General features: G+C 43.9%; 1 protein-coding gene across 1 annotated transcript in view; it reads left to right on the top strand.

Moving 5' to 3' along the window:
• DNAH5 (dynein axonemal heavy chain 5) overlaps positions 1 to 13682 on the top strand; it is a 5605957-nt gene that overhangs the window by 5080708 nt on the left and 511567 nt on the right. Inside the window, exons 59-60 of the mRNA XM_086967405.1 lie at positions 1750 to 1993; positions 5844 to 5958. Coding sequence (XP_086823531.1) covers positions 1750 to 1993; positions 5844 to 5958 — 359 coding nt within the window. The remainder of the gene's footprint in view (positions 1 to 1749; positions 1994 to 5843; positions 5959 to 13682) is intronic.

Below are 13682 nucleotides of genomic sequence, written 5' to 3'. Positions count from 1 at the left end.
TTCTACGGCTTCCAGATCAGCCTTCTCTTTTTAAGTCCCCAGTTGTTAACCGTTTCCTGAAAGGAATTACGCACACATTTCCTCCTGTGCTGTTCATAATGCCTCAATGGGACTTAAACCTTGTCTTGACATATCTGATGTGAGCTTCCTTCGAGCCCCTTCATAACTGTCCTTTGCATCTTCTCACTCTCAAGAAGGCATTCCTGGTAGCTATCACCTCTGCCAGAAGAGTGAGTGAGCTCCAGGCTCTTTCTTCCAAACCTCCTTTCCTTGCTGTTCATCCGGACAAAGGTGGTTTTAAGGACCCATCCTTCTTTCTTGCCAAAGCTTGTCACGCCCTTCCACATCGGGCAGACCATCACTTTACCCACCTTCTTTCCGCCTCCGCATCCTTCAAAAGAGGAAGAGAGGCTCCACCGTCTCAACCCAAAACGTGTGCTCTGGTTCCATCTGAAGCGCACACAACAGTTCTGGGTGAATGACCAACTCTTTGTTGGCTACGTGGGCACCAAAAGGTTGGGCCGTGCACAAATGAACCATTTCTCAGTTGGTTGTTCTGTGCTTAAAAGCATGTTACTCGTTGGCCAAGAAGGAGCCTCCTGTGGGGCTGCGTGCCCATTCTACCAGGGCAACGGCAGCTACTATTGCTTTGAGACGAGGCGTTCCCTTGCAGAACATTTGTCAGGAAGCTACGTGGGCTTCGCTGCACACATTTACCAAGCATTACTGCCTTGACAGTCAAGTCCGGAGAGACGGCTTCTTTAGCCGTTCTGTTCTCCGTGACTTTCTGGTGTAATCTTGTTTGCAGACCCACCACCTGGGTTGGTATTGCTGGCGTATCTATTCTAAGGTAAGGAATCTATCACTAACGTGTCTCTTTCAGATGCACAAGTTACTACTTGTGTAACAATATATTTGTAAGAGGCATTAGTTAGTGATAGATTCCTTACCGCCCCACCCATCCTCCCCGTTCTGCGAACTGATTTCTAGGGTTAAGGTCATCCCTTTCAGGGCCCTAGTTTCATGGCACCAGTGGTCAGTTTCTTGCATGGCTCTGCGTTCCTGGCGCGGAAAGTCGTGTACAGAACTGACATCAGCGCTCATGGGTTGCACCTAAGTAGTCTTCGTGACATCATCTCAGCACTTACGATGCCAGCGTCGGAGGCAGAGTTGCATGACGCCACCTACTGACTACTGCTGACGAAAAACTTTCCGGATCCAGTCTGACGCCTGGGAATATTCTAAGGCAAGGAATCTATCACTAACTAATGTCTCTTACAGATATATCATTACACAAGTAGTAACTTGTGCTACAGGACCTTACTAGTACCCCATCTCCCTCTCTAGACACTTTTTCCCTCATACCCAATTTACTTGGGTAGTCTTTTCCAGTTAAACATGTAATCCACATATTTAACGCATTCAATTTAAATGTTCTTGGCTCATTGAGAACATGCAATGTCCATTGTATGTAGTCTATTTTACTTGCCTTCAGCATCAAATGAATGTAAGCATATTACGTAATTGTAAATCTGATAATTTAAAGCAGTCACTAAGATTGGGTAGAGTGTAAGCTTATTCAACATGAGTCTTGGTTTGTTTGAGTAACTCTTTTAAATTGCAAAATATTGTCTAGCTGGTTCTTGAAACCAGAATCACCTGCATCTGAGGAAAAACTCTTGAAGTAGGGTCGATTTTGCTGACTATTTCACTCATGATTACTTTGACTCTCTTATTGCGCTGTAACAGGAACTTGAGAAAGAAAGGACTGACCTAATGGAAGATGTTACTGCCAACAAGAGAAAAATGAAGGAGCTGGAAGATAACCTATTGTACCGACTGACGAGTACCCAGGGCTCTCTGGTGGAGGATGAAAGTCTTATCACTGTCCTCAGCAACACTAAGAAAACTGCAGATGAAGTGAATCAGAAGCTGCAGATATCTGCAGAAACAGAGATTCAGATCAACTCTGCCAGAGAGGAATACAGACCGGGTAAGTGCAGAAAGTGGTGAACATCAGTGGGAGAGCTTCAAAAGGTTAAGGAAAATTGTGATTGCAAATTAAGATTTTTCTATTCATTCCTGGCCAGACTATATTGTTTCAGGTTTGTAGCTGGTTAAATGTACTTTTTATTAATATTGGTCAATTTTACATTTTCATGTATGTTTAGGTCTCAACTCTGCTGGCCAGACCTTTCGTTTCCAATATACACGCCTGTTTGGCTTTATTGTCTATCTCAGTTGTCTCCTCTTGAATTGATGGCTTTTCTTTCTATTCTTGTGTGTGTCCATCTAAGGAATATTTCAGTCTCATAGTGTTATGATTGGTTTCTGTTTAGCCTGACACAGTTGACATTGCTGGTATTAAGGAAACTACTTTTAAAGTGTTGCCTGTGAAATCTCTTGTATTTAATCTATCTTAAAAGAGGGCTATTATCAGTTCCCATAGCTGAATTACTGTGTTCATTCGCTTTTGTCTGGAACTTTTTTTTGTTAACTTCCCCTTGCTGCATACATTTACAATACTTCTACTAAAGCTGTTCACACTATTTAAGCTCCATTCACTGCAAAGATAAGATCTCTTCCCCCAGAACAGACAGACAGCTTCTAACAACAGTATGCTGGAATGCTTTCTTCTTATTAGTTGTGTAAAGCAGAAGCTTTAGCCTTAGAATGTTATGTTATGTTAAAAGTGTTTAACACCGCGCACATACACAAATTGGTTTCTTGGCGCTCGAGGACCATGGAATAGGACACAGGGAGTGTAGGCAGCTAACCGTGAGCAAGACGGAACAAATGAGTTTTCAGAGATTTGCGGAAAGTGGGGTAATCAGAAGTGAGCCGAATTGGGAGGGGAAGGGAGTTCCAAGTGGATGGGGCAAGGAAAGAGAAGCCAGCACCACCATGCTTCTTGCGTCTGTACCTGGGAATGACCAGCAGGTTGTGGGCAGAGGATCTAAGGTGTCGGGGGGGAACATAAGGGTGTAGGCAGAGAGAAATGAAAGCAGGGGCAGAAACAAAAAGAGATTTGAAAATAGTGCAGCCAAGTTTGAAGATGCAACGTTGCGCAACCGGGAGCCAGTGCAGGGTTTTTAACAGCGGGGTGACATGTTGGTGTTTGGGTTGCTGGAAAATTAATCTGGCTGCCTGGTTTTGCACCAGTTGAAGCCGTTGAAGATGGTATGCTGGGATCCCCACGTATAGACAGTTGGCATAGTCTAAACGTGAGGTGACCAGGGCCAAGATGACATGAATGAGAGCCTCTGGAGATAGGTACCTTCGGATCTTCCCGATCCTGCGAAGGTGGAAGAAGCAGGCCGAGGTAACAGCATTAATATGCGGCCGCATCGAGAGGCCACTGGAGATGGTAACACCTAGGCTCTTCACGGAGTCAACTGGGCAGGGGGGGGGGGGCGAGGGCAGGGGGCCAGAAGTTGGGAGTCCAAGGATGAGGGGGCCCACCAATCAGGACCAGCTCTGTCTTGCTAGGATTGAGCTTCAGCTGGCTGAAGTTCATCCACTCATAGATGGAGAGCATGGTGGTTTGGAAATTAGAGCAGGAGAGAGGAGAGGAGTCGATAGGAAAGATAAGTTGCAGATCATCTGCGTAATTAAAAGTGGTAACAGAAGAGTGGCGGAGAGAGACCAGGAGAGGCTGCATATAAAGATTAAACAGAAGAGGAGATAAAGCAGAACCCTGGGGGACACCGCAGGAAAGTGAAGTGCAGGGGGCAGAAAAGGAAGATAAGTGTACAGATTGGGTCCGGAGTTGGAGAAAGGACACAATCCAAGACAGGGCCAGGACCGAGATCCCAGCATTTCTGACACGGTCGACCAGGATGTCATGGTCGACCGTGTCGAAAGCGGCCGAGAGATCAAGTAGCACTAGGGCCTGGGCCAAGTTCTTATCAGCCCCCTGTCTCAGTATGTCCATAACCGCTATCACCACTGCCTCCGTGGAATGGGAGGGTCTGAATCCGGCCTGTTGATCATCGAGGAAATGAGTTTCCTCGATGAAGGTGCTCAGGCAACGGGTGACGTAGGTTTCCAAGACCTTCCCCAGGTATGGGAGAAGGGAAATAGGTCGGTAGTTGCCCAGGACCGCAGGGTCGGAACCAGGTTAGAATGTTTGTGGCAGTTCCTATTCATGCATCAGAACCTTTCTTTGCACTTTGTAGGCTTTATTGGATTGATTTTTTCAACGTAATCTATTTGGTCATAGGATCAAATTTTAAATGTTTTAATAAATATTGTATGTTAAAAATATAGTTAGTATACAAGAGCTGTGCTACTTTTTACTACTAAACAGGGAGCCACGAGTGTAGTTACCTTGCAGTTAAAAGGGACTTGAATTGAATGGTGTAGCAGGTGCAGTGGCACAGGGCCAAAAGCTCTGGGGACCCGTTCTAAACTCCAAATATTGCTATATTTTACTACTAAATAGGCAGTCACCAGTGCAGTTATCTTGCAGGCAACAGGGTTATTATTTGAATAGTGCAGCAGGTGCAGTGGCACCGGACCCAAATGTTATCAGAACTCCGCTAAACACCTAATACTGCTATATTTTACAACTAAACAGGCAGTCACAAGTGCAGTTATTTTTCAGGCACTAGATTCATGATTTAAATGGTGCAGCAGGTGCACTGGCACCGGGCAAACAGTTGTCAGAACTCCTCTAAACACATAATATTGCTATCAATTGATTCTATTATTTCCCTCTTTCATTTTTCAAAATGTTGCTATTACTTACCCCCACAATACTACTAGTAACAGCACAATATATTGACTTTTTGTACATAAACAAGACATAACACTTTAACAGACTTTCTGTAATTTATATTGAACAACTACTGAGCATGCTACAACAAAAAACAGCTTATTATTAATTACATAGGTGAAACCTAGTGCATTTACTAATGCTTGTTTCTTTTACTTTAAGCACTCAGAAGTGAATATGTTTTCTCGCTCTCTCTCCCCCATGTGCTGCTTCCTCTCTCACTTTCCAGCCCTTTTGCTCTCCATGTTGCTACCACCCTCGCCCACCTCCACTTCCCACTTGTATTTTTAATATCTCCCTTCATCCCAAATTCTCCATTGGTCCTCTGCAGCGCCCACTTTGCATCCACTTTTCCTGACAGTCTATCACTTCCTTTTAATTTGTTATTATTATTTTTTTATTTTTGGCACCAGAAATAAAGGGGCATCTATCTTAAAATATTTTTTCGCCTTTTTCAAAATGGCTATCTAGATGCACAACTCTTTCATAGGAATGGGTTTGTGTTATTTTAAACAACCCAATCAAACATGATTGCCTCGGATGTGCATGCATTTACTGCATCCATCTTTGAATGAATTTGTTAAAAAGCTACAAATGCATTGAGAGCCTGGTATGTTCATGCACCTGCAGTGCCACCTTTGAATTTGTTTGTTAAAACATTAGCAATGTATTTGAAGTTAGCTGCTGTGGATGTGCACTCATCCATAGCACCCACCTTTGGGTACATTTGTCAAATGTTTTCAAGTCCAATTCCAGAATTGCCATAGCGGATGTATTTGTATTTGCAGAAGCTATCTAACACAAACATGAAGTGGCAAATTCAATGGGGTTCTCTGTTAGACCTGTTGACTTTACAAATGTTTCTTGCCGCTGTATTTTCCCCACAAACGTTTAGTTGTACTCTAATGTCTAAGAGGCCCACCTGCCTTGATTATCAGTGGGTGTATTGTTTTGTTCAGTTAGTTTTCTACCTTATTTTTCTAACTGACTCTTACAGTATTGTGCTTGCACCTTATGTATTGCAATTATTTCACAGCTTTTCCTTCTCTATACTTTTGTATTGTAGTTGCAACAAGAGGAAGTATCTTGTATTTCCTTATCACAGAGATGAGCATGGTCAATGTGATGTATCAGACTTCACTTCGTCAGTTTTTGGGACTCTTTGACCTTTCTTTAGCCAGGTAAGAACCAATAAAGTATTGTCCATAACAAGTTGATGAATAGACTAATTGGAACTTTGTAACAGAACCTATGGTAGAACTAGGGCGGATGAGTATTTCAGACTTCCAAGCACTAGCTGACTAGCTGGCTAGTTAGATTTAAATGTATTGGTTGCTTAATATGAGTGACTTCTGAGAGCAAGTACTGATGAGCACCATGTAGTTTAGATGATCTCAGGTTGCTTTTGACTGGTAAATTATAAAGCTTAAAGGCCAACAACTTTAGGAAGAGAGCATTTCTAGGGTGGTGAGATGAGGTTACAAGTGATGGCCCACAATTAACGGGTAGCTAAATTTGTCAACAAAAGCAGAATAAAAAGCAACTTCACAGATAGACAGCGTAGGTATAATAACATACAAGAAAATTAGGTATAATAACATACAAGAAAGTTACCAGGCCTAGGAGAAATTCTCATAATGCTGGCAAAATTCATGACATTTCTCCAAATTATGCATAACGCAATGCCTCACAAGATACTTTTTCTACTCTAAGCAGGTATCTTAGAAGACTTTTTATGTGTAGCATGCACTTGAGTAAAATAAAGTGACAAAAGTGGCTGGAAAATAAAATGTTGTACAAAAGCATAATTCTGTGATTTTTTCTTTAAGTTCCAAAAAATTTCCTGAGAAAAATTTGCAATTTTACAGAGCACTAAAAATGATCTGGATGCAATGATAATGTGCACTTTACAAATAGGATTGTTCCTAGAGAGAGTAAGGTAATAGAGCTTTCTGATGGATATTTTGAACTGCAGATTCCTCACCTTGCGGATACCCTCAGGCACCAGCCTTGATCGTATATTTTTCTCAGCAATTCCCTGTCAAGCCACAAGGTGGTTTCATGTGGCTCTGCATCAGTCCATTCCACCCCTGAAGTGACATCAGCATCACAAAATACCTGCCATATCTATACTTCAGTGTCCGTTCCTTTCCTTTCAAGCCTGGCAACTTGGATCCAGAGCTTGTTTCCTCAACAGCCATGACAGAGTTATTTTCATTATGTTTCCAGTGTGCAAAGCAAGAGAAATAATAGCGACTGCACACCTTCCTTTGTACCTTTTATGTTTTTGCTGGAATTGCCAAAATTGTGCGTGCAAAACAGCGCTGTGTATCATCCCACCACAGCATATCATAGATGCTGCCAAAAAGTGCCTAAATTCGTGCACCCAGCTGCTGCACTGCTTGAAGAAGAAAGATGCCAAAGTGAACCATATCATTCATCGTAATCCAATTTAATCCACAGTGAACCATCCAGTAAACTGTATTTTAATCCATCTCTGCATATTATTACAGAATCACTTCGGAGACAGCAATTTGACCAGAATGTTTTATTCATGCATATTCAAGATGCCTTCTGCCGCCCATCCAGGCTTTTACATTGGCACGTGCTGTCAATCAAATTTGGATGCGGACACATATCATAACCCAATGCATTTCGAACAACTATGTTCTTCGTCAGGCGTTTGCTGTAAAAAATTCAAAAACAGCACTTTAACTGACCATTCAAACATGAACTCACTGAGTCTTATAAGATGTTATCAAGACTTGCTTCAATCCAAACTTAACCTCTCTAAATCTTCCATACTTTGTGTCACCTCCCCATGCCCATAAATATAAAGAAAATGTCGCAAACCCTCCCTAATTTACCCACTACATGAAAATAACAATTCCCATTTACCCTGAATGCGCCGAGTCCGGCATACTCAACCTTTCCATACCACGCTGTTAGCTGAAAGATCAAACATCAATCTCCTGCCCCAATGTGCTCTGCGTATAACCGGCTCTCAGACGTGTTCCTAATTACTAAATTGAAACGGAGTCCTTGCACCAAAATCGCTTGTGTGTGCGCATTAACTGAACATGTTCCTACCAGTCCCATAATACACTTTACCCACTAACGGAAACAAAACAAGCACTGGCGTTGCCAATAGGTCTCGCAGTAGGAAAGTTGGAGCTATTACAATTGCAAATAACAATGCATTTATTTTTGTTTTCATTTTAAAAACATAAAGGGCTTTGTCATTTACAAAACCAATAGCTCCAACTTTCCTACTGCGAGACCTATTGGCAACGCCAGTGCTTGTTTCCCTTCTTTTCAGCTGCAGCAGATGTAAAGAACAAATATTTTCCAGCCAGTGGATCTCGAGGATAGAAGGATGCCAAACAAATTTCACAAGCCAGTTAAGCCTCCACTGGCACCTAATGGTTGCCAGATGTTGAGGAGCAGAGCTAAGGACATCAGAAAACCTTGGCGGAAGAGGCTGTTTTCAAAAACAGCAAAGGAAAGGGAGAGAGAGAGAAAAGAAAACCAAACAAAGAAAGCTTATAGGTGGTCGAGGGGAAATATGTGCCGCAGGAGGTCAAAATGTGAAATGATGTCTTTTATTCTGTCTTTGCTGCCTAAAGCTGAATGCGTGCCTATACTAAAGTTACAGTGATTCAGAGACGTACAGAGTGGTCCTGCACAAGGGACGTAACACACGAATCACAGGTTTTAAAGAAAAGGACTTAAAATGCACATCTTCTAGAAATCACAAGAGACCCTAACAAAAATAAACGCCAACGAGCTCCACAATCAGCACAACTTAAACAGTTACATACTTAAGGCAATACAAAAATTAACGAAGCCAGTCTCACAATCAGCATATTTTAAACATTTACATACATAAGAAAGAGCAAAAATAAACACAGGCCAGCCCCACATCTTAAATATGACACCCTGGATAAACCGCAGGCAGGCTCCTGGACACCTGACAGTTAAGCGCTACAGAGATTGCACACCAACAACATTCACGGTGTAAGAGCCTGGATATGTGTTAAACAATAGCAGGGTACTCTCTCTCATCAGGCACATGTGTCCCTCTCCCTCTGATGTGTTCGACTGTTCGTGCAGTCTAGTTGTTTCAAAAAAGACTGTGGAAAGTTTGAGGAGGAAAACGTGTTCTGCTCTCTCCTGGCCGCACAGCCCTGAAGAAACCCACAAAAATGTCACGAGAGAAAAGAATCCCTGACTCTGCAAGCACGTGTTTTGTACATTGGCCTGCTCCTCACCACTCCCCCTCTCGCCCCCTCCCCAGAACTTGTCAGTCGCCCCCCGGTGAGAGGGGTGGGAGTGTGAGGGGCGGAGGTGAGGCGCGCGGCCCAGGAGTTTGCTTCCAGCGGCTTGGAGGGGTGCAGGGGATGGGGAGCGTGTGACATGCCGAGGAGAGAGGGTCTGCTTGAGGGGTGTGTCAGGTTACTGGGGGGTTGAATGTTGGCGTCAGGGGGTGCAGCGGGACAGAAGGGCTGGGATTCATTAGACTTCAAAAAGAAGCACTGGGGCTAAGGTTTAAGATGCATTTTTAACAGGCAGCTTGCAAACAAAACAAACGAGGATGTGTGGCAGTCAGAATGACTGGAAAGAAAAAAAAGTCAAGAACGCACTTGATTTTAACTATATAACCCCCCATTGCTACAGATAATGAGAGAAAGGGAAAACTGTCGTCAGAGCAATAAAGACTGGAATTATTAAAATTACCTTTAACTGTGATTTCCTACATATTTTTTATGTGTAGAAATGTTTACAGCTGTACTACTCGAATAAGCTAACGCGTAATAAAACGTGTTTTCATTTGTAAACCTTACTACAACAGGACTAGGTTGCAGAACTACATTTGTCACTTTTTGCACATATTTAACGTGTGGCCCCTGCTTCGAATGTATTGAAATAAAATGAAAACACATGAAGGATTGTACACTAATATAACGTTTGATGCCTCACAAAGGACAACAAGGCAAAGTACATTTGTCACTTTTTGCACATATTTAACGTGTGGCCCCTGCTTCGAATGTATTGAAATAAAATGAAAACACATGAAGGATTGTACACTAATATAACGTTTGATGTCTCACAAAGGCCAACAAGGCAAAGTTCCCATAAAGCTAGATGGGGTGTTGCCGTTTCGTGTACTCAGTCATTAAAATAATGGTGCGAGGGACAATCGGCCTGGAAACTGAAAGTACGGCCGGCAGAGAAGAATGTAGAAAGACGCTAGGAGAGGGGTAGAGAGGATGAGGCGGACGGGGAGGGATATGACAGCATGAAGCGAAGAAAGGGGAGGAGAAGTGCAGATAAACAGGCATAGGGGAGGAGAAGCCGCACAGCACACGCTGGGAGAAGCCCTTTGATGTGCTGTGCGGCCTTGAAAGGAGGGAGGGAGGCTGATGCGTGTGCTTGTTTGGTCACGTGATTCACGTGAACTTAAACAAAACCGCACAAACGAAACCCTTGGTTTCACGAGCGTTTTGAGGACATGAATTCTCGCTCCGCTCAATGCGCTTGCGCGCATTGATAGGTCACGAGACCTAAAAACTCCCCAAACTCATTCCCCCAAGTAATTGAAAACCGCTCAGTGTACATGAATGTGAAACATTCGCATCAAAATAAACATAAGAATTCGGCATGGCATAAATCAATCATTACATACTGTGACCAAAACAGATAATAAGAATACAGAAATAAACATATCCCAAGAAAAAAAAGCCATGTTGCTAATCCAAATGCAAGTTCATACAATAAGAGGCTACCCCCATGTTCTTAGATCAGTCAACGTGCGGTGTCATCCATAGAAGACTCGAAATTTTTGCTGTTCCACTGTCTCCGAGATGATACTTTTCAAGTAATCAAATAAGCTTTTTTTGTCATCCTTGTAAACCTTTGGGGTGCATGCTCGCGTAGGGATAATTATGAAATTGCGAAGCAAGAGAAATAATAGCGACTGCACACCATGCTTTGTACCTTTTATGTTTTTGCTGGAATTGCCAAAATTGTGCATGCAACACAGCGCTGTATATCATCCCACCACAGCATATCATAGATACTGCCAAAAAGTGCCTAAATTCGTGCACCCAGCTGCTGCACTGCTTGAAGAAGAAAGATGCCAAAGTGAACCATATCATTCATCGTAATCCAATTTGATCCACGGTGATCATTTACTGGATGTTCGCACGCACAATTTTGGCAATTTCAGAAAAAACATAAAAAGTACAAAGGAAGGTGTGCAGTCGCTATAATTTCTCTTCATCAGCGACACCACACCAGATTCAAGTTTGAAGGAGGGCATGTTGTGGATCTTTGGTACCCTTCTGGATCCCTCTGGCTCCTGAGTGCCTCATGAATCCAAATTGGCCTCCAGTCAGGTTACTGTCAGTGGATCTGTCCCTGATGCCGACTGCACCTCTTCACTCTGTTCTAAACTCCGCCCGAACTCCAGGGCTAATGGCTGCTCTGACTCCCCACACAACGCAAGACCTTAGCCTGGGTCCAGCGTGCTGACATTAGAGGAAGAACCCAGAGGCCTCTCAGACTCTGAAGTGAGTCTACCATGACCTTGTTCAACATCACGTCCACCTCACCCAATCATACAACACCATTCTGATTCCGATACGCTTCCAGTACACTATTTATTCTCAGACCAGCAGCCATAAGATTATGATAAGGATGACTCATCTCATATGTATGATGAAGAGAACCTATAAGTGGATCTACAGGGTGCCAGTGGACTTGATACCTTGTCTGGTACTGGCCTTACCTCTCCCACCGTCTATTGAGGAATCTGCCTTGTTTGCGATAGTGATGAGAAGAGTGGCGGAAGTGCTTGACCTCAAGCTTACCTAAGTGGGGGTGAAAACCAGTGTATTTACTGATGTAATGCAGACAGGGCAACCCTGCTCAGAACCACTTAGACCTTTTAAATGAAGATTTGACAGGCATGCTTTTGCTCACCTAGACAAAGCCAGGATCTTGTCTTACTGTCTATTGCCAAATAGTCTGAATACAACACCGGACAGCCTTGTGGATCAGGCCTCAGCCAGCAGGTTAAACCCACTGCGTTGCTGACCACCCACCAGACAGGGAGTCAAAACGCATGGAAGCATTCGGAAGGAAAATGTTTAACTCTGCTAGTTGGTCCTCAGCTCCAAAATCTTGATTTGCCTCCTGGGGTGTTCGTTACTTGCATGCATTGTGCCAATGTCTTTCCCACAGTCTCAGATGAACTTCGCTTTAACCTCCAGTAAATAATTCAGGATGGCCAAGACGCAGCGAAGTACATCTTTAGGTCGGCCTGTACAGTACTGACTATCCTGGGTAGGGTAGTTGGTACCACCGTTTTGTTTCGGCGCCACACCTGGATATGCTCAATTGAATTTTCATGTGATGTCCAACAAGCACTCAGCCTAGCACTGCCCACACAGCAGTTTCCCCAGTAGTACCACCCCTTTCGAGGACTCAGCAGAGGCTTACACCAGAGACCATGGCACACTCTGCCTTAGCATAAACATACCTCCCAGGCCTTTCGAGGCAGTGGAGGGATTCTGGCTGACAACATCCAGGTCCTCAGGGACCAACACCTACTCAGTCCCCTGCCCCCACCACCACTGAAAATCCCCTTTAGTTTACTCTTAGTGGCATATAGTCATCCTTTTGGAGGTCAGGTACAGTATCACCTCCCCAAGTGGCACAGCATCAAATCGGAAAAATGGGTGATTGAAATAGTTCAACACATTTACAGCCTACCCTACATTTCCATCCCTCCAAACCTATGCCACAACAGCTTCTGGCAGACCACTTGCCCATTCTGTGTCTGGGCGTTCAAGCTCTCTTGGAGAAGGGAGCCGTAGAGAGGATACTGGCATCAGAGGTCGGGACTAGCTGCTACCCCCACTACTTCCCGGTGCCAAAAAAGGATGGCAGACTTCATTCAATTATAGACTTATTCCAGCTGAACTTTATCCTCAAGATCAAGATGCTCATTCTGGCCCAAATTCTATCCGCCCTTGATCCAGGAGACTGGATGCCTATTTCCACATTCCTGTCCTGCAATCCCCCAGACATTAGCTGTGGGTTTAGGTAGGCCAGATCCATTTTCAGTTCACACTGCTACCATAGAGTGCCTCACTCCTTAGAGCTACCCCTCTTTGGCAGTTAGGAATATCAGTCTTTTCATACCTCAGCCACAGCCTACTTGCCTCAAACAGTTGTAAACCACCTCCAGATGATAACCAACTGTTGACTTCTCTGTTGACTTCTCTCGGTTTGTCCATTGACAAGCTGAAGTCACACCTGACTCCTTTACCAAGGCTTCCTTTCATTGGAGCCATCCCTGACACAGTGGTGTTTCAAGTCTTCCCTCCCCCTCAACAAGTCCAGGACATTTGGGCTACAATCTGGATGTGTTAACCTTTGACCTGGGTTTCAGCGGGAACAGCTCTGAGGCTTTTTGGCCTTTTGGCCTCCTCCATATTGCTAGTGGACCACCCCAGGTAGCACGTTCAGGTGCTGCAGTAAGATCTGCAGACTCAGGGGCATATTAGTAAGGGCGGTATCGCCGCTTTAGCAGCACTTTTTGCAGATAAAGTGGCGATTTTGTTATCGCCTAATTACCAAGCTGTCGCTAACAGCAGTTAGCGACCGCTTCCAGGCGATAGCGACCAGTTTGGGGCCCGCTTTGCATGTCAGAGATATTTATTGCTAATGACATGCAAAGTGGGCGTACCCAAACTGGTAGCAATTGAAAGCAGTCGCTAACACAGCTATTGCCTTTTAGCAATATCCGCGACGCGATAAAAAAACGCGCACTAACCGTGATTAGCACCAGGATTTTACACCTGGTAAAAACCTGACTTAGCTGTAAAATCCATCTCCC

This window comes from Lissotriton vulgaris, chromosome 4_1, assembly GCF_964263255.1.
Source record: "Lissotriton vulgaris chromosome 4_1, aLisVul1.2, whole genome shotgun sequence".
NCBI lineage: Eukaryota > Metazoa > Chordata > Amphibia > Caudata > Salamandridae > Lissotriton > Lissotriton vulgaris.
The sequence above is the reverse complement of the archived record's forward strand: the minus strand, read 5'-3'. Positions and strand labels throughout refer to the sequence as shown.